This window comes from Amphiura filiformis, chromosome 5, assembly GCF_039555335.1.
Source record: "Amphiura filiformis chromosome 5, Afil_fr2py, whole genome shotgun sequence".
NCBI classification, from domain to species: domain Eukaryota; kingdom Metazoa; phylum Echinodermata; class Ophiuroidea; order Amphilepidida; family Amphiuridae; genus Amphiura; species Amphiura filiformis.
Window position 1 is genome coordinate 30860959 of NC_092632.1, and position 23136 is coordinate 30884094.

General features: G+C 37.5%; 1 protein-coding gene across 1 annotated transcript; it reads right to left on the bottom strand.

Moving 5' to 3' along the window:
* Nucleotides 1–16571: 16571 nt before the first annotated feature.
* On the bottom strand, nucleotides 16572–17114 carry LOC140152135 (uncharacterized). The gene has a single exon (XM_072174431.1). It carries the CDS (start codon nucleotides 17112–17114, stop codon nucleotides 16572–16574), a length of 543 nt encoding a protein of 180 aa, XP_072030532.1.
* Between the last annotated feature and the right edge of the window lie 6022 nt (nucleotides 17115–23136).

The following is a 23136-nucleotide window of genomic DNA, read 5'->3' on the forward strand; positions in this document are numbered from 1 at the left end:
AAACCATGTTTAGGGGTGTTTGAAAATATACATTGTCATATCTGAGTGTCCTTCCCCAGTAAGGTCTAATATGTTGACAGTCAAAATTCGGGTTTTTTTTTTTTTGTTTTTTCTTCTGGTTGCATTTTTGGTGTCATTCTTGGCGCGCTTGGAATTATAGCAATGATTGTAATTGCCCTGCTTGTGTTCATTTGGCTCAGGCAAAGGCGTTATCCTCAAAAGACTGAACCAGTTCCTGCAAATGTAATTTATGAATCCAATCAGGCACAGAGCTTTGGATATCCAGATCCAGGAAATTGGAGTCTGGTAAGCTATATATTTTTCCGCTGAATATTTTAATATCACTGAATGGTGTCCGTCTATTTTGTCCTGCGTGTATTTCCTCCTTATCATTCAACTTTTTTATTCTTATTATTATAATCTTACCAGTCACCAGCACCTTACCAGCTACCAGCAGCTTACCAGGTGCCAGCAGCTTACACTTCCGTGTATAGATCACGGTAAGTAAATTGCGTAAAATACAATACACAGTCTACGGCTATGTCGAGTAAAATTTTCGTTGTCGCCAATCGTCAAATCTCAAGATCCAACGTCGGCAAGATTTCGACAAAGCAATATAAAATGTCAATAAGGTCCAAATATTGCGTTCAGAGACCACGTTACGTTATGCGACGTTTATTAACATCAAAATATTATTGTCAATTACACTCAATCATATCGGTAACTAAATACCAATACAAATTGAAGTCTATTAATCCATCCTATCATTGTCATCTTGTGCTCAATTATTACCTTTTTTTTATTTCATGGTAAACAATTGCAATCTTAAGGTGGTACTACACCCCCTGATACATTTTGTGACTAATTTTGCAATTTTTCTCAAAAAATATCTACACGCTGGTAACAAACGTAATGTATATTATAGGGGCAATGAATCCAATTACTTCACTGAAATGTCAGTGATTCAAGACAAGTGGTTCATTATATATGTTAAGAAATGAAGCACATTCTAGCGGTACCTCTTTTCTTATCATAAATAATGTACCGCTTGTCTCGAGTCACTGAATTTCCAGTGTATTAACTGGATTCCTTGCTCCTATAATATATATAACTTTTGTTACCAGTGTGTTATTATTTGTGAGAAAAATGCAAAAATAGTCACAAATTTATTAAGGGGTGTAGTACCACCTTAAGCTGATCTCATATTATGTGTTCAATTTCCAGCATTAATTGTGTGTAGCAATTCCGAACTTTTGCAGACCATTTTTTTCCTTATAAAATGAACTAAATCATCTCCAACCTCATGCTAGTGGCTACATGAAACAAAGTGGGTGAAACAAAACAGGGTGACACTTTTGTGAAAATTTAGAGTCCAGGTCACTGGGATTTGGTATGAACTGGGAGCTAGCTTTATTAGGTCGGACTATATTGTCTGTTAGAACATAATACATTATTTTCTCTGTCTCTATAATATTCTCCTCATCCCTTTTCTATTTTCTTCATCTTCTTTTTCTCTCTTTATTCGTGTTCTTCCCAGCAAACATAAAACGTTTTACAGAAAACGCTTTAAGGGATCTAAAATGAGCGTTTATTGCGTTTCGACAGTATTTTTGTGGGACATGAGAGCACCTCAGACCTATCGAATTGCATTCTGAATACGAAGCATGTCTTTCTGATATCAAATAATTTTTATTTTTTGAAAATCACAATATAATACAAATTTTATGACAAATTATAAAAATTTGATATTTGTCAAATTTTTGATATATAACAGTCCTCGAAGTAAATTATATAAATCTAATGACATATTCTTAAAGTGTATGTAGCAGGGAGGAAAAGCCGACGGTCAATTGAAAATTTTGACCTTTCATATTGAAGATATGGGTTTTTTCCCAAAAAGACCTAATTTTTTTGGTGTTTTGGGAAAAAAATCCATATCTTCAATACGAAAGGTCAAAATTTTCAATTGATCGTCGGCTTTTCATCCCACCTACATACACTTTAAGTATAAATCATCAGATTTATAAAGTTCACTTCAAGTACTGTTAAATATCAAAAATATCAATTTTTAATGATTTGCCATAAAATGTGTATTAAATTGCGAATTTCAAAAATCTAAATTATTTGATATCAGAATGACATTCTTCGTATTCAGAATGCAATTCGATATGTCTGATGTGCTCTAATGTCCCACAATAAATACTGTCCAAACGTTCATACCCCAGGCCTTAATGTCGGGTTATATAACATTAAAAAAATTTGATGTGTTAAAAAAATATTTTGCAAAGAAATGTTCTTTATAATTTTTGTTTTGTTTTGTCAAAAGATAAAACAGTTTCAGTTTCAGTTTCAGCCTCCCCAAAAGGAGAGTTTTATTACATTGTAAATATAGGCCACCGGCCCTTTTCACATCTATAAAATCAATGATTACAATATTTACCAATTTTAGAAACACATACAAACAAAGTCAGTCATTTTTTTTTTTTTCAATACTGTATCTGGTAAGCAGTGCATAATGGCAGTATGAAGCAAGTTCTTTTAAAGTGTGTTCATTTGATGAATTCATAAAACGAATGAAATTTGCCATTGTTGGCCTCGAGTCCAAACAGGAGGGGAAATATTTTGCTCTAAGATCATCGAAGAAGCTGCATTTTAGGAGAAAGTGCAATTCATCTTCAACTTCTTCTTCGTCGCATAAAAAACAAACACGTTCATCATAAGGCAAATTTTCTCTCCGTCCTGTCTCGACTCGAAGGCAATGACTAGAACATCGTAATCTTGCCACGGCAGTTATGAATCGATTATCATTAAATACATCAAGATAGTGTTCAGAAATGCGCATGTTCTTAAACTCCCGATATAGAATAAGACGACCGTTTGATGATACCTCTGCCACCCAGTCTTGATGAGAGATGTCAGAAACTCTTTGGCTAAACGAGTTTAAGAATTCGATTTCATTACCTATATCTTGTGCAAGCCATGCATAGCCAAAGCCATACGAGAACAGAATATCTTTAACAGCGCTTGCCCAAGTTGTTTTACCATTTTCATCAAGTCTAAGTAGCATCTTATATGCAATTCTTGGATATCTATGATCGGGAAGTCGCAAAATCCTCAGCCAATATTTTATAAACCTGATTATTTGACGAGTGTATAAAGATGATCTACCACACTCACCCAGAGCTGCACAATTTGGAGTTGATGAATTTACACCAAGGAAAAACTTACACGCTTTTGTTTGGACTCTTTCAATAAGATGATATTCACCAAAGCCCCAAATTTCAGAACCATACATAAGAATGGGAGCGACAGTTGAATCAAAACTTTAAAGAAGTGCCGCATGTGCAAAGCACCCACCTTTTTTGAAATTAAACGCAACTGCGCCATAGCTTTACTAGCTTGGTCCGACAAAGTGCGTGTTGCTTTTCCCCATGTATTTCCTGGTGTTAAATCTAAACCAAGATATTTATAAGTATTTGTTATTTCAATGCGATTTCCCTTAAAAAACCATCTTTCACGCTGCGCAATTCTGCCACCCCGTCTAAAAATAAGCACTTTGGTTTTTGCGATATTTACATCCAAACCCCATTCATCACAAAATCGGGCGAGAATATTTATATGCCGTTGTAGGTCATAAACCGTATCAGCAATAAGTACAATATCATCGGCAAAAAATAATGATTTGATTTCGTTCACACCTTTTCCAATATTGATACCTTTTCCACCTCTATTTTCAAGCATTTCATGAAAAATTGATATAAAAATCGAAAAGAAAGATGGACTTAGCATACAACCTTGCCTAAGACCAATATTACAAGGGAAAAAATCAGTGATGTGGTTTTATCCACTTTAACTGCAGATGTTAGCTTCTTGTATATACCAGAAATACATTTATAAAAGTTACCAGAAATACCAACTTCGGATAGGCGCGACAAAAGCTTATCAATTTGCACTGTATCAAAAGCACGTGCGAAATCAACAAAAATACAATAACATTTGCGACCTCGACTGAATTGATTGTTGATAATTGCATGGAGAGTGAATACATTGTCGATAGTTGAATAGCCTTTCCGAAAACCAGCTTGAGCTTCTGGAATAATACTTGTGTTTTCAATGAATTTGTTCAATCGACTGTTTAGCACACTAGTGAATATCTTACTTAACACATTAATCAATGATATACCACGATAATTTCTAACATCATTTGTATCACCTTTTTTGTGAAGAGGGTGATAACAGACATGCACCAATTATCAGGAATAATCGCTGAGGAGAAAACAACATTAAAAAAATACAGGTCAAGCATGGCAAAATATCATTAATGCAATATTTATACATTTCACTACATATACCATCCGTGCCAGTTGACTTGTTACACTTCAACTTTCTTATCGCCTCAATGATTTCAATATCAGTTATATCAACATTCAAACACTGGGCATGATCTTGATTTACACCAACATTCACATTATGTTCATCATCATTCACATCACGATTTAGATCTGATTTGAGAAGAGAGCTAAAATGATTAAACCAATCAGATGGAGAAATTTTTGGATCTTTTTGGATCTCACCTTCTGTTCTCAAAACTTTATGAATTTCCAGAAAGACTTTGGATCGACACAGTTTGAAACCATTTTTTCCTTCAAAGAATTTTTGTAATCACGCTTCTTCTTTCTACATAAATTCTTGTATGCCCTTTTACTCATCTGGTAAAAATTCAAATTTTCACTGGTACTACTTTTCCGAAACAACTTTAGACGAGACAGTTTTTCTTTTTTCATATCACGACATTCATCATCAAACCATCCACCTTTAATTTGTTTCTTGGAGTTGTATGTGGTACAACACTTCATGTGGTTTGCAGCCTTTTGTAATAAACAAATAAACTTTTGAACACCATCATTTATATGACCATTAGCTATCATTGTACAAATTTCATCAAATTCATGCTTATTTTCAAACACATTTCTTGAAAACTTACCACTTTTCTCAACCGACCAGCAATACTTATCAATGGTATGAATTTTGCAATTATCCTTGAGACCATTATGCAAAGAAAGTTTAACATTACAATTTAAAGACCATTTTAAAGGCATATGATCAGATTCAGTCATAATATCTACAGAAAAATCACTTATATACTCAAAAAGTGGTGAAGAAATAATCAAATAATCAATCACACTTTTGCCCTGTGAACTAATGAATGTATATTCACCATAAACATCACCACAACTTCTACCATTCATGATATGGATATTGTGATTTTTACACAAAGTTAAAACATCTCTACCATTTTTATTTACAATATTATCTTTTGAAACACGTTTGCGTTCAAAATCATCATAGTCATAATTAAACTCTTCACATGAATAATCAAAATATACTGAACAGAATCATTTGAAATAAAGTCATTTTCCACACCAGTGCGTCCATTGAAGTCACCACACAACAAAATCATAGCATCATATGTATCCTTCAAGTGAAATAAGATGTCATTGAGTGTTTCAAGAGGACTTTCTTCAGTGGCTTTATACGTGCTTGATTGAACATCAGGGATATAAACTATTCCAACAATTATGTTTTCAAGAAAACCAAAAAAGTTTTTATCAAAGAGTAAGAAAATACCATGGTCAAAATCAGTGTTAATTTTGGTTATGCCCTGCATAAATTTGTTTTTGATAAACCCAGCAATACCCCCAAGGAATCGACCATATTTCTTAATTTTTGGTCTAAATGATGTATAGGCCATATAGCCATCAAAAGAGCTTTTAAATTCCTCGGTAGACTTAGCCCAAGTCTCAGTAAGGAAATAATATCAAAACCAGTACAGTAACGCATAAAATCATCATTTTGCAATTTGTTTTTCAGTCCATTTACATTCCAACACATAAAATTACAATTTTTAACGTGATTAGAGTTCAAAGTTGAAGGGCGTTGGCCACATCCCTATTTGATTACAACCTCATTTTCCTCTTCATCCACAATCCATGTAATTTTGTTTCCATCTTGATCTGTTGTTATTAATTTCTTGTAAGAAATTTGTGCTTTAGAAACCGATTTTCCAAGTTCACGTTTTTTGTCTCTGAGTTTCTTTTGAATTGACCTGGTGTTTTTACAATAGTCCTCATGGACATAAACTCCAGCGCCCTTCAATTTGTATGCATTTCCCATAACTTCTTGTTTGTCTTTGAATTTAGTGAACTTTGCAATGATTGGAACGCTTCCGTTGGTCTTTGGTCCATTTGCGATTCTGTGTACTCTTTCAAGTTCCATATGATCATTTTTAACACCCATCTTTTTACTGATTGTTTCTCTCAACTTGGTTTCTGCGTCTTCCCATGATTCAGATGAAGGTCCTTTTACACCATCAAATATCAAATTATTTCGCCTAGATCTGTCCTCCTGCTCATCGAGTTTAGCTTGCATAGACTTAATTGTTTCCTGGGTTTGTTCAAGTTCATTTTGCGTGCGTTTGAGACTATCATCAACAGCATTTATTTTATCAAGTTTTTCACTCACGCTTGTCAGATCCGCTTTGGTATTTTCCACGTCATCTTCTAATGAGGCAACCCGTCTGTCCATGGACGCCCATTTCTTGTCCAGATTATCTATGCGTTCAAGAATTTGGTCCAATTTATCAAGTTTCTTATTCATATCTGCAAGGGCAGCTTTCATTTGAACAGGTCCAGGATTCGATTCTATATCGTTTGACAGTTCCAGCATTCGTGGTATATAAGGTTTATATGTTACATACCTGACCGTACTTCCGATGTCGTTATCAAAGGTGTTGTTATTATATGATAGTCCATACAAAGCTTCCATGGTCGGTAGAAATTGATCTGTACAGTACAACAGCCCATTTGCAGCATACACAACGTACGCTATAACGATGACTGCACTAACCAGTCCATAACAGCTATCGCGGGGTTCATATTTCCCGCCTGGGTCATACTTCCCCCATGTCCGTACATTTCTCCACGATACTGGTTGTGTAAATCCTCCTATTCTAGCTCTCCACATAGTCGTAGGAACACCCATGATATCCCAGTTTATTTAGGAAACACTTTAGCACTGCAGTTTTACCATAATTTACAGTCAGAACGCACCTATCGAGTAATAATATATGAATTTGGTGAGAGCGAGACGCTGACAGTGTTTGTATTATGCCGCCATATTGGATATTCATATTCAAGATAAAACACCAACACAAGAGTAGATCCTGGGGATGGGGATAAATCCCCCAATATTTTGATAGGGGTGGGATATGATACAATCAGCACCCCCCCCCACACCGACATCGCCCGGTTAATAATTACATTATACAGCAGAGACACTGAAATGAATACCCGGGATCGATACACGTGAATGTGCTATTCAGACGATAAATCTTTGGATACCGGGGTAGAAAATGATGAATATCTCCCGTAATTTATTTAGTCTAAAGAAGACAGATTTTGTTCCTTACACTTGAATATATGTGTTGTACGGATATGATAGTCGGTAGCTTGCGTCTTGAGAAAGAACCGTGCGTCTTGAACTCAAAAACTTACAAAAATTCTGATTTTTATATGTGCCGAACTATAGCGTAGCGTAGGCTAGCTGCACTCACTCGTAGAGGCAGTCTAAAAACAGATTGACATCATTGAGGTCAATTACCAGGCTATTGTCAGTAGCCTTAGTCGGATGTCCCTCGGCTCATTAGGCGTCTCAAAGGTCGGAACATGGACATGCGTGGCTGTGGATTCAACCTACCATGGCGATTTCTGCCATGAAGATATCGGGGCGATGACACTGTGCCCCCCCCCCCTACATGTTGACACCGGTATGTGTGGTTCTGATCAAATTAACCTCATATTTGCGCGCTCCGCTTTTGCACCATATATCATTTTGTCATATGTCAATTATTTTTCGCGCGCATTTGTGCCATAAACTTATTCTGTTGCCAAAGGGATACCATACCCCGTCCCCCAGTGTCAAAAAGAAATCTACGCCACTGAACGACAATAATGCAGTGTATTATATCTAAATAATTGTAGAATTGCAGCATACCATGTATTTCTTGCATTTTTTATGCACGAATCAATATAATAGACTCATATTTTGTTTATTGCTGTTTTGTTTCAGGGGAACGTTGTCTTGAAATGTTATATAAGAGCATCCAACCACTGAACTACATGCATAATACGTCAGCGACACATACAGCCTTGGTATAGACAAATCCGATTCCACGCATTCCTACACATTAATGGCAGCCGTTGAAGTGGGTCATCCCACCTGAAATGTGAAATTGATGCAGGCTTTGCGGGAATTTTCAACTGTGTTCTATCACCCATGTGACAAAAGAATGCTGAAAGTTTGAATGCAATACAATATAAGATTGATTTTGAAGCAGCGCTTTTCCGGCCACCCAATTGGGCAGTTACAGCACCAGTTTGGTGCGGATTGTCTCCAGTTATGACCATCACTACTCCTCATTCCAGAAAAATACAGAACTATTTTTTTTGGATTAAAAACATAGCTAAATCTTTATCCTTTAGTTAGTCTTAACTAGAGATAAAAGAAAAAGTTCACTATTTTACTAATTTCTTGAAAAAAGAGCCAAAAACAAGCATTTTTGGCAGGTTTTCTGACAATCAAGTCACAAAAATCACAGACTTGGAACAAGTCTAAGCATTCAAAATCTTGAGTATATGCCAAAATTTTGCTCTAATGTTCACATTTTTGTGTTACTTTAATTAATTGGTTGGTTATAAGAATGAAATATGTTTTTTCCAAAATTTAGAATGCATAAGCTGAAATTTATAGTCTCAGTACAAGTCTTTGGGTTTGATTGTCAATACATACAAAAACACCAAAAAACGCATGTTTTTGGCCCTTATTTCAAAAATTGGCTAAGTATTTAAATTTTACTTTTATTGCTAGTTAGGGCTAAATAAAGCATTAAGACTTAGCTATGTTTCATTTGGCAGAACTTGATAATAATTTTTAATCCCAAAAAATTAGTGCTGTATTTTTCTGGATTTGTCTTGTCTTGATTCGTCGGATTAGTGTACATTTCTTCGTTAAAGCCTTAATGTACGACTTTTTTTTAAGAATATAACTTTATTTTTTTTTCAAAACCGATTTTTTTTTTTGGCATATTTGTAATACTTACACGTGTTCCAAATTAAATCTATGAGCAAACTGTCAAATTCACCCTATTTGTAGTAAAACGGGATGATTTTCTGTTGGTCCGACATATTATCATAATTTTTCAGATTATGATAATAATTATGTCTGAACGATCGTAAGTCGTAATCTCCTACGAATCCAATTTGGTTACGCCCCCTCCACATGTGGAGTGAGTGTAACCAAATTGGCTGCGTAGGAGACTAACTCTGAGGCCGCAATCGCCGTCCTCATCCAAAAAGTGATGTTGTTTCTTTGCAATTATTATTCCAATAGGTTGTTAAATCTGCGGATTGTATATATTTCATACTATAATAGTACCAACATTGTACACTAATTATTTTTATACACAAAAAGTTATGTAATTAGAAATAGTTTTTAACTTTGTATATATTAAAGTAAGTGCCTGCCAATATATAGGCCCCCTGTTTTGAAGTCAATACTCGATGATCCTTTTTTTTCTTCAAAGTTCTACCCGATGAACCATTTTCGGTAGGTTCATCGACACAATGACTCCCTTTTTTCAAGAATTATCCCCAGACACTGAAATGACGAAAGCACTTAAACCAAAATTTGGGCCTCTGGTCAGCCATTCAGAAAGAACGCATAATTTATTCAAGCAATGTTTTAGAAAATTCCCTGAATCAGCCAAATAATAATGATTTCTGGACAACTTTTTCGCCCGAAGTAAATACCCGACCGAGCATCCCAACAATTACTGGGAAGCTAGTTGCGCCTATAACCCAAGAGTTCCCCTTAACACACTGGGAACTATTTCGCTAGGCACTCATCTAGCGATCAACTCCTTATCGAGGAGGAAAAGCTCCATATACCAATGGACAAAAATTTCGCTAGGCAATCCTCTACACGATCATCTCCTCGGAGGAGGAAATAAAAGGCTCCCTAATACCAATGGAGAGAATATAAAATGCCGCGGACTTACATGAATTCGCTAGGCAGTCATCTAGCGCGTCAAAAGAAATTAAATGGCTGATACCTTTCTCATTTTCCTATTATATTCCTATTCAGATTACATAGTGGACATCGGTAAATATACCCATGCCAAATACCCAGTAGGTAGATGCCTACGGATATTGGAACTACTAAATAGAATTTATTAATGTAGTACATGTATAATTCTGTACATTAAATCGATCATTTTAGAAAAATGATCCAAAAACTGCCACAATGACTACTTGTTAACATCCGTACCCTGTACCATGGAATAAGCTATTTCTGATCCCCTCATTTCCTTTGCTAGTAAATACCGCAAGATCCACACTTGTGATTATTTGAAGAGCCTCTGAATTTTACGGTGAGGCCTCTTCACCACAGTGGACCATTAACCCGATTTTTTTGTTTGAACATGTTGAAGGAGTTAATTGCAAAACCCGTTATTTTTCGCTGCCAACGCCAAGCAAACACAGTGCCATGCTCTGCAAATTTATAAATTCGAATACATAACTAGGATACCATGTCTAATACAAAAGGCAGCCTTTAACAGAAATTAACGCGATACCCAGCCGGCTGCGCAACCTCATAAAAACTTGAACACAATATTTCATTTTTATTTATACTTTGATGAACAAGAAAATATGAGGGCATAGTACTTGGCCCCTGTCTAGCTATCCCATGCCAACCTGGTGTTAATTCCTTCCTTCCTGCTATAAATAAAATTACTCGACCTAAGACTGAAGGGCATTACCACCTAAGACTGAAAGTGGTACCAATTGTATCGATTTTGTTAATGCTTCTGAAGACACACTAGAGTGAACACGCCTATACAAAATATAATTTAAGAAAATACAACTGCGCAACAGAATAGAATGTGTTGCTGAGATAGAAATTGAACCTAAAGTGATCTACCCACGCACACTCTCACACCCGTATACAATAGTCATACTACTATGTAACTCAAAAACCTCAATGTAATTAGAATATTATTCAAATTCGGAGAACTCTCAATCGAATATATTTTCATTTCTCTTTCGTATTTCATCTCATTCCTAATTACCTTTTAATTTGAAGACCGACACTTTATATGTACTTGTCTCACTGCTGCGAGACTCAACACTATCAAACTCTTGAAATCAATTTTAAACATATATCAAATATGACATATGGGGAGTGGTGGGTGGGATAAAAAATTTCTGCATCCGTTCTTGCTGAAAAACTGACAGAGAATGGCCTTAGCCAACAAAATGGCCACCGACGGCTCCGAGCAAGGATGCCCGTGATTGGCCCTCCTGATACCAAACAAGGCACCCAATTGGCTCCCCATGAAAACATCGCGTGACCTCACGAGGGCGATCCCATTTCAGCTGCAGGGATAATTTTAGGTTTCATTTGATGTACAAATTAAACTGCATTTTGTTGGAATTTTTTACCAGATGACCCTTTTTTCTTCAAAATATTGTATTCAATGGCCATGTCTACCTTTTTTCCAAATGTTGCACTCAATGACCACGTTATTATTATTATTATTATTATTATTATTATTATTATTATTATTATTATTATTATTATTATTTGCTTATACCCAATGGTACCGGGGGCCTATTTTAGGAGAAAAATGTCACTGCACGTTGGGGATGTAAAGTATCGGTGATCAATTAACCATCGACGACGAGCATAGCGCATACATGTGCGTATTTTTTTTTGGGGGGGGGCTTTGGAGCATCAGCCGGGGTAAAAGGAGGGGGCGGCCAAAATGAAGGGGCGGCGGAAGAAGAAGGGGCGGCAAAAACAGGGGCGGCAAAAACGAAGGGGCGGCAAAAAGAAGAAGTAAATAAAAAAGGGCGGAAAATTTGATAAAGCATAAACATTTAGAAAAAATGGAACTATACATCAAAATGTGTTGCTTTTAGGGCGCTAGCGCCTGAAACACTTTTTTTTTTTTTTGCTCTTCACTTTTTCAAACGACCGAGAAAAAAATTGGGTCAACCTTTTCGGGCTGTTGAGGAAGGGGCGGAAAAATTGAATTTTATTCAGCCCCCCGGGGTTGGGGCGGCCACGGTACGCCACTGGCATACGTGGAGGGGTATTGGAGGCAGGGGCATAAAGTTTGTCCGACCCCACCTAAAAATTTAGAAGGGTGGTGCTGATCCTCATTTCCCTCCAGCTGGCTATGTCATACCATGGACTGTTTCTACAGTCCATGGTCATACTCCGCTGAACCTAAATGCGCCTATAGCGCATAAACGTGTTAACTTGCTTTGGATCAATCTATGGTGGGAAGTGCAGAAATGAAACTACCGGAAGTGAAATTGCGTGTTACAAAAACGATAAATTCTTCAACCTACGAGTCTCAGTCACCTAAATAATTTTTCACGCATAGGTGGGTAATGGTCTCGATGATAAATATCATAACGGGAAGGTCTAATACGGTATGACTGTGTCTGTATTTTCCCCGATTTGGAAGTCGTGACGGTAAAAATCGCAAAATTAACTATGTAAACTCCTCAACAAAAGTTTGGAGAGTTTTTCAAGCATCTATATATATCCCAAATTATTTATGACATGTTCATATCGTGTTGCATATCAATGGATAGTTACTTTATTCCCCTTTACAATGACACCACATTTGAAACAATCACATTTTTCACGTCTGCGTACACGTCTTGTGAATGTATTGGGGACTCAAACCGAATGTGCCAAATTCCGGGGGGCACTCTAACTTTGGAGGTGACGCGTATGTAGGGCTGTTAAGAGCCCCTTTTTCAGCATCGCTGTCACCCAAAGGCCCCATATTTTTTTTAAACACATGCTCTGTCACCCGAAGACCCCCTATTTTTCCACTTGATCTGTTACCCAAAGACCCTTACAAGTTCAATTTGAACAGCAACTTTCATTTTTCACTGATTTTGTTACTTATTTTGAAAAAACAATTTCTTACATTTTGCTCTCACCGATGCCCCTTAGTGCGAAAGTGCCAGCCTCTGAAAATATCAGATGTGAAAATCTATCAATTGCACACAAATTAATACAAATCAGCGTTTTATGCTTAAATGTAATAGCCAGATTATGCAAAATGGACTACGGAGAAGTCTACGATCACCAACTTAATATCTAACAACTTTGAGGAAACGCCGGTCGCATGCTTTTCTATAATGATAGATATTAACTAATGTGAGCTTGTATTAAATTTTCAGCGAAAAAGATTGGTTGAATAATCGAGTCGTAGGTTGGAAAGTTGCTTTCAAAACGGCCTCATGTCGTAATCGTGCTTGACCATTGGTGATGATCAGTGTCACTAGGAAAATTTAGACTCGCTCGCCAGTCCTACGATACATACCGTACCTAAGGACTGGCTCACGCCATTTTGTCTGTCTATGGAAAATACACACTTAACGGTTTGCGCAGGTCAGATATTCGAAACATTTCTTCAATAGTTCATCAAAGGTATAAAAAATTGGTACCCACCTTATTGTGCTTGCTAAATCAAGACTCGGTTGAAACAAAATTAAGGTTCGAATGCATTTTAGTGCCCAAAAAGGCAAAATTATCGTCAAAGTTCTGCCGAATTCTCCACCCTTGCGAAGAGTGCAGAATTGGTATCGGGAATAGAAATATCCGATCTTTGCGATCAAAAACACAAAATTACAACTTTGGACGTAATATTGGCAAAAGACATTATTGCCAAACAATATAGAATAAAACATTTGATGTCAACTTGTCAAAATATTGAAGAAATGTGCTCCCTAAACTTGTGGCGAGTAGGCAAAATAATTCCCATTCAAACGCATGGGAAACTAAAAGTGCATAACACCGACTAGGAAAATTAGCAGTCCGCTCTATCCATCGATTAATAATAGTCAGAATAGTCAGATAGTCAGAATCGTCCAGTTGACTCCAGTGATATTTATTCATTCATACAAATACTGCATTGTCTTGCAAAATATTGAAGTCAATATAAAGAGTAATATCACCGCATTTGACTGAACTTACAAACAAGATTATTGTTGAACGAGACACTGAATTAGAAATAACATTGCAAATGGTAGGAATATAAGGTAGCATGTTATGATGGTGTAGTGGCTAACGCCGTGCTTGTAGTGCGAGAGGTTGAAGGTTCGAACCTTACCGTAGCGTTTTGATTTTTGTTTTGATTTTGTTTTTGAAAATTATGGAAATATTTATGATATTAGTAAACATTGAATTAAACGTAAAACTAATCAACTGGACTCACATTTATTTGAGAGGCTACAGTATCGCACCTAATCCAAGGTGCATCTTCAGGCCGTCTGATGATCTGGCGGCAAAAGGTCGTTGACCTGTGACGAGGTGGTGTTGCCAGAGGTCGTGGATCTTGGGTCGAACTTCTTAGGAATGTTCTTGATGACAGAATTGTAAGCCCCCGCCAAGTTATGGCGAAGACCGCCTCCCCTGTTTAGTGAAGGTTGTTCTTTCTTAACGTAAATTGCTTCTTTGACGCCCCTTTCAAACCACCTGCGTTCTCTGTCTAAAATCACAACATCTTTGTTGTCAAAAGTGTGATGTGTACTGTCCAACTGTAAAAACAACAAGCTGAATACAGATGACGCCGATGAATTAAGAACCAAGGTAACTGCTTGTCTTGATAACGCTAAAGTTCCCAATTCCAACCTTAGTAAACAGCAACGGGAAGTTATTAGAACACTCGGTAAAGATGAAGGCATCATAATCTTGCCTGCCGATAAGGCCCGTTGCACTGTAGTTTTAGACAAACCTGAGTACCATGAGAAAGTATGTAAGCTCTTGAGCGACACTAAAACATATGAACTTTTGAAACGCGACCCCACCAGCGGTTATAGAAAGAAGGTCATTGATTATTTACAAGAACTTGAAAGAGCTGAAAGTGGTAGATCGTCTCTTGTATCATAGATTGTATGCTGGTGAATCGGTGCCCAAGTTTTACGGCCTTCCCAAGATTCACAAAGAACATGCTCCTCTGAGACCAATTGTCAGTAGTGTAGACTCAGTTTTTGCTGTACGTGAATTTGCCGCGAATAGGCCTGCTTTTATTTCCAATTTAATAAAAGTTCCGATTTTGGTAGAAGCTTCAAACCTTTTGATATGAATAAAGAAGAGTTTCAAAATATTGAAAACATTTTTTATTGGTGTTCAATTGGTGTTATTTATTGGTGTTGTATTGGACTTCAATTTTAATAAAATTACATAACTAACAAGATTTAAGATATTGAAGTTTCTAGTTTCCTTTATTTATACCACTGTCCAATATTGTAAATTGTTATAACATTTAAAGTTTAATTTATATTAATGTTTAATTTCAAATAGCCATTCGTTACATTCGCTTCTTGGACAAAACGGCAGATGGTGATGCTGTGATGATATCTTGTCTACATTCGGGATATCTCTCACTGATGGCGTCAAATGATTGACAGAATGACGTCATAGGATGTTACGATGTGGCGCCGCGCCTCCTGGGCATCAGCAAGTTATCCCAGACCGATCAGTCTTGGTTTATGAGTCCTTATGTGTATTGCTTCCAGAACTCTACGGGAATACTTTTTTTTTTTTTACTCCCGTTCAAGAACTTTTACATTTTCCCAGTCAATCTGGTGTCCTTTTGATCTTACGACGTGCTCCCTGACAGCTGATTTGGAACTGCCAGCGGTGGATTTGTGTTTACTGATCCTTTTCTCGAGCTTCCTGGCCGATTCGCCTAAATAACTAGCATCACAATCAGCACAAGTGATCTCGTACACAATTCCAGACTGTTTAATGGGTTCTGTCTTGTCTTTAGGGGCTACTAAAGCACTCCTGCAGTCCTAAACGCTCGGCGTAGCTTCTCAGAAAGGCCTTCTATTTAAGGCAAGGTGACAAAACCTTTATTGGCCGTCTCCGAGTCTGGGTTCAGAGAAGAACTGTCTTTCTCTTTGGGCTGGCCGCGGAAAAGTCCAGTCTTTATAGCCACAGTTTTTAAGAGCGTTTTTCACATGCGCGATCTCATCCTCCTTATCTGCCTGCCGGGTCTGTGACAACCGTTTCTGCACGATGGAATAGCATTCTTACCACACTGATTTTGTGTTCAAGTGGGTGGTGAGAGGAGAAGTTCAAGTATTGCTCTGTGTGTGTCGGTTTTCTGTACACTTTGACTTTAAGAGTTCCGTCCTGTTGACGACAGACCAGAGTGTCGAGGAAGGGAAGTTTACCGTCTTCTTCTTCCTCACACGTAAACTTGATGTTGGGATCAATGTTATTAATATGATCAGTGAATTCTTCGATGTGTGCAGTTTTTATGACCACGAAGGTATCATCCACATATCTTTTCCAAGCACGCGGTGGGTGGGGGCTAATGTTAATGTCTGACTCTCAAAGTATTCCATGTACGCGTCTGCAGAAAGTGGACTACACGAACTGCCCATCGCACATCCATTTCGTTGAAGCTAGACAAAACCTTACTCAGGCTCAAGATGTTCTGTCCCACCTTTCTTCCAGCTCGAATCACTCTTCAACAGCTCACCGACAACTTCAAGTGTTTTGTCTACGGGGATGGATGTAAACAGAGCAGATACATCAAATGACACAAGAGACTCATCTGATTGCAATTTCAAATCACGAATGTCCTCCACGAAGGATTGAGTGTTGGTAATGTGATATTCGGTGTTGCCAATAAGAGGAGATATAATCCCTGACACAAACCGCGCAAGTTCGTAGGTGACCGATCCGATGCTTGCTATTATCGGTCTAAGCGGGGCACCGGCTTTATGGATTTGTATCAACCCATACAATTTCGGTACATCACAGACAGTAGGATATAATTTCCTATAAGTTCTTGAGTCAATGGCACCTTTATCATTCAGATCTTTCAGTAATTTGATGAGTTTATTCTGATATTTCTGCGTAGGATCTTTCTTAAGCCGTTCGTAAACATTCACATCCTGAAGAAGTGCGATAACTTTCTCTTCATAAACAGCAGAGTCAAAAACACAAGTGGCCATGTCTTTGTCACCGGGCACAATAATGATCCCAGTGTCTTTTTTAAGCTTATCAAGAGCAAGTCTTTCTTCTTTAGTGATGTTGGTTTTGTAGTCTTGATTACATTGACTACTCGAGCACGAAGTTCAGCTGCTTTATCCCCGGGTATGTCTTTACACGCTGTTTCAGTAGCAACCACGATGTCTTTGACAGTGAATTTTTTACTACTTACAGAGTAATTTAATCCTCGTTGTAACAGCGAAACTTCCGCTCCAGTCAGTGAACGCGAAGACAAATTCACTACCCACTTATCGCGAGCACCACCATCCGATGTTTTCCTTTTTTCAGCCAAATTATCAGCGTTTTCCTTCTCCGAAACCAACTGTTGATGCTTCCGAATTTGACGTGTTTTCGCCTCCTGATTTTCGCGATCTTCGACCTTGTTGATGAACTCGGTCACTTTCTTGCGCTGATTGTGATGCTAGTTATATAGACAAATCGGCCAGGAAGCTCGAGAAAAGGATCAGTGAACACAAATCCACCGCTGGCCGTTCCAAATCAGCTGTCAGGGAGCACGTCGTAAGATCAAAAGGACACCAGATTTACTGGGAAAATGTAAAAGTTCTTGAACGGGAGCAAAGGGAGTATTCCCGTAGAGTTCTGGAAGCAATACACAAGGACTCAAATACCAAGACTGAATCATGACAAAGGTCTAGAAATAGATCCTATCTGGGTAAACTTGCTGATGCCCAGGGGGCGCGGCACTACATCGTAACATCCTATGACGTCGTCCTGCCAATCATATAACGTCATCAGTGAGAGATATCCCGAATGTAGCCAAGATATCATCACAGCATCACCATCTGCTGAAGAAGCTAGTCGAAATAGTGAAAACGTTCCAGGTGAGCGAAAAAATAGTGTAGTGTTGAAGTTAAACTCTTTAATCAACTTTCAGGAAGGTTTTCTGGTATTTAAAGTAGTAATAATGAGTTAAAATGAAATGAAACATTATTTTTGTATCTTGTGTTCTATTGAGGATCATGTCTTAATCTGGCATCAAAGTTGCCTTAGACAACGAACTTGGCTGATTCCAATTAGGTGTAAGTCGGGATATGGTGTAAGGACATGTGTAAAACTTACAAATATGCCAAAAATTCAGGTTTGAAATTCGGGACATTTTATAGCTGACTCTATATGATTTGAAATGTACGTATAAAGAAAAACATTGCAGGGAAGACTGGCAAAACAAACGTGTTGCATATAGATATTTCCAAATAATTGTAAAGTGTATAAAAACGCTACGGTAGTGGTCGAACCTTTAACCTCTCGCACTACAAGCGACGGCGTTGACCACTACACCATCACTACCTGTTATATTATACGCGTATCTTTTGCAATGTTATTTCTCATTCAGTGTCTCGCTCAGCAATAAACTTTTTAAAACTGTAAGTTCAGCCAATCAGTTGTTATTGCTTTTTATATTGACTTCAATATTCAAGACAAGGTAGTATTTTGCTTGAATAAATAAATATTGCTGAAGTCAACTGGACGATTCTGACGATTATTATTATGTACAAGGCCGGCTGATAATTTTCATAGTGACACTGGTCACCAATGGCCACGCAAGAATACGACACGAGGCCTCTTAGAAAGCAACATTTCAACCCATGATCAAAATTGTCCCATCAATCATTTTCGCTGAAAATTTAATACAAGTTGAAGTTAGTTAATGTCTATCATTACAGAAAAGCATACGACCGGCGTTTGCTCAGTTGTACATATTATAACCATTTTGGTGATCGTGACATGCATTTTTTCTCATTTCCTCGGCTACTTTGAGCATGTTAAAGCTTCTTTATTGTCCATACTTTTACACGTTATTTAAGCAAAAAAACGACCAGTGTCTTCCATTTCTGAAGCTATTTCGCTAAAACGCGTTTGCCGACTAAATTTTTAACATTGTGTTACGTAACACCAACCCGTAATAATTTTCCATCGAACAAAAGAGGTCACGAAGTTGCCTTCGTACTGTACAGTGGTCCTACTGTGTACGTGCGGTCAGGAAAGTGTTCTCAACCCGGTATAGCATTCATATCTACATACTTACAAAGTATGATGTTTTGCATAACTTTTATTTTGCATAAAGAAACACCGCGCGATGTGTGTTGTAAGGGTGCATACTACCAAATTACTGTCCCTGATCATTTATTAGACATTAGGATAATCATCCATGAAAACAGAAACATACAGTCATGCAGCGTACACTTAAGTGTAAAACATGTGTTTGAGCCTGAGGTATACTAGTCTCAGGTTTGAACAAGAACACTAATTTATGTAGGATATACACCCCATGCAGCCTACGCCTATATACCGTCTGTACACAAAACAAATGTAGGTCTGACCAAACACGGAGAAGCTATTAAATGTCACTCTGTATATTTATCTTCTACCTGACCAGCATGCAAATCCCTCAGAATTTAGACAACCGTAGGTCAAGGCCGTGTATGTGTTATTCGGTATCGGCCGCTTTAGGGGCAGACTGGATACGGTCACTGTTCTAATATTCTCTACTTTCAAAGAATAATTTATATTATATGTAGCCTAGTAATACTTTAGGATTGTGGAGACAGATACAGATATTGCTAATTCATTTCGGTTACATACACTATCCGCTATATTTTGCCTTTTAAATTTTAAAGTTACCAATCATTGTGACATGCGCCCTTATTCACAAACACGAACTGCACGGGGTTTCCCAGCAAAACTTGTATTTTTCATAGTGACCGTAAAGTATGATATTTTGCATATGCAAAACTACATATTTGCCGAAGTATGTAGTTTGCATATGCAAAACTACATACTTTTGGAAAGTATGTAATTTTGCATATGCAAAATATCATATTTTGCAAAGGTATCTGGTTTTGCACGCAGCACCGGTTCTCAACTTCCCTGGTGCGGTCATAGACCCTACTAGCTCCTACTATACTATTGTGCGGTTCACATAAAACGACCGAATTACAATTACTGTTTATAGTCCTGTAGCAAACACTGCACGGCACTGAAATAGTTCGGTGATCATGAACAAGACTGACCAATAATTATTTACTTTCAGTTGCTTGATTTGTTTCAGCGCATGCGTTCTTTACATTTCAAGTTTGAGTTGATCACCGACAAAATCGTGTCGATAAACAGCGTTATGTCCGAAAAAAAACCCAGTGCACTTTGGCAGAAGTTTCATTGGCAGATCGACCCCAGCAGACAAACCCGATTGGATTCTTAATCAAGGATTTTACCATTTTCGCGATGTGCAATGGCCCTGGCAATGGCTTCGTTGTCGATATTGCTTGGATGTATTTCGGCAATGATGATTTTTGCTGAAATCGGTAAGCTTTCATCCATTCAATATTCAGTTTAAACGAAGTGACAGACAAAGCTTGTCAGTCAGACAGACTCATCAGATAAAGTAAGAAAAAAGCTACAGATCTACGCGAGATTTCGAATTCGTTTTTGTCATCCATTTTCTGCGGGAAGCTAAACAATTTTATGACAACTTCAAAAATAGCAAATTGCGCAGATCAAAATGAATGCAAGGATAGATTAAAAATGCACATTTTGGAGGGGGATAATCAGATTTCAGATTTTTTTTAAATACATGTTTGACAAAAAACAGTGACAACCTTCAAATGATATAAGCGTTCATAACCGTTTATACAAACATTAATTTTTAAATATGAGAAAGGTTTTTAACACAAGTCTCCACATACATAAATGACAGCCAGTGAAAAAATGTCACTGACCATCCAGGATTTGAACCTAGGATCCTAGGATCACCGGACCGATGTTCTGCCAACTGAGCTAATGAGTCAGATGGAGAAGAGCAGTGATGTTATTATCTATATTAGGCCTTCAGTTCAATACCCAATTAACAAGTTCCATTCTTCTATTTGGCAAAAAATGATTATAATGGTTCGTATTATTATTAATAACTATTAACCCATGAAGTCAAAAACACTTATAATATATACAAATCTGTGCATTAAAATATAACTATACATGTAGTGGTTTCTTTTTCACAATTTGTCCGTGTTTTTGGTTTTTGTATATATTAGCAATAGACTTCTTAACGTGCTTGTTTTATTCATGCTCGGGATTTGTGCATTAAAGCAATATTCAGAAAATTTAGCTGCCTGCAAATCCAAAATAGGGGTAGGCCTAATGTCTTAAAAGTGTTCTCGAAATTTAGAAAATAGGGGTAGTTTAACTCCCGTTAAATTAGGGCCCGTTTAGTACAAAATAGGGATAACAATTGCTCAAAATATTCTTAAAATTAGGGTCCGATAGTGGAATTTTCAGAAAGATCATGATTGTGTTACGTCTTTCAATATGGACGGCCCAGTGATTCCTTTCTCTTCTTATGGTATATTATGCTACCAACAGGGGAGAGTGCAGTGCACTACGCGGTCCGCACCTGACACGAAATTTAGGTATTTTCGTCTCAGGTCCGCACAAGCATCACACTTTATGAACACTCCACTGAATAGCCCTCGTTGAAATACACGTATGCCGATTTTCATCGCTCGTTTTGAGGCCTTTCCGGCAATATCTGAAATCTTTTATGACAACCAGTTGATTGCAAATCGATGACAGTTGAACATAATTATGTTAAATGAGTATTTGAAATTTCATAATCCTAGCATCCACTTTTTATGACATTTGTCAGTAGATATCCATGAGCAAAAGTTTATCTCAAAACTTTAGTTGATCAGATATTGTACTTCTTTTGGTTAAAACAAAAGGGTTCCGTCATTAAATTGGTAACTGCACCAACAAATTATAAACGCTTGACCCGCCACGCAGATATTTTAACCAGCGCTAATTATCATGTCTAATCGTGTTACTATACAAGGTGTATCAAAATGATTGGTACCCATCAGCTTTGACACCTGCTTCATCCAAATTCAACATTAGATCCTCTTGGAATAACTACATTTGATAGTTGTATGATCTGTTATTTCATTAATCTACAAAGAAGATGGGTGTTGCATTTTGATGTGGCCACACTTGCTGGATATTGATGGGTACCAATCATTTTGATACACCCTGTAGCTATTGTGTTTCAATAACACATTCTTATGATGGTATATTATTTAATATAGGCCAGATTACTGAACTTAATTTAATTGTCCGTTTTGTCAATTTCATAATTTTCCATTTTAACACCCCCCCCACCCCCACCCCCCACCCAACACCCCCCACCCCCACCCCCACACACACACAAGATTTGAAAGGAAAAAGAACACTAAATGAATAAAACAACCCAATACAGCTATGCATAGCCTTTATGCGCTACCTCGACCTCGACCTCGACCTCGACCATTGTCCGAAATAGGTAGCGGAATTGATCTCTTCCTAACTGCATAGCTTTGCGTTGCACAATGCGATGCGTCACCAGCGGTTGCTTTTGGCAGTCAAATTTTCGACCCCAGAGTCGACATCGCCGGTTCTAGCTGCTATTGAATTATATTGAATATATGAAAACCACATAGACATTGGCTAATGTCAATGCACATTTGCACGTGGCATCACTACGCCATGTTATTTGTGGCAGAAGGGGCATTTTGAAGGTTTTTCGTCTCAGACCGGAAGTGACCCCTTAATGACCTTTGACCCAAAATAAAAAATACCACATATACACTGGGTAACCACAATTCATATATGAACATACCGTTACTGTCCTTTGTTTTTCTTAGCTAATAAAATTTTTTGAAGGTATTTCGTTTTATACCGGAAGTGACCCCTTAATATCCTTTGACACCAAATCTGTGTACACCCCATATACACTGGGTTACACCAATGCATGTGTGCAAGTGGCGTCACTGTCCTATGTAATTTGTGGAAGAAGATGCATTTTATAAGTATATCTATTTATACCGGAAGTGACCCCTTAATGACCTTTGACCCCAAATTAAAAAATACCACATATACACTGGGCAACCACAATTTATGTGTGCATATACCGTTACTGTTCTACGTTTTTCTTAGCTA

What these genes read in the sequence shown, in the direction of transcription:
- LOC140152135 (XM_072174431.1), bottom strand. Translation starts at nt 17,114, where the DNA reads ATGGCCACTTGTGTTTTTGACTCTGCTGTTTATGAAGAGAAAGTTATC.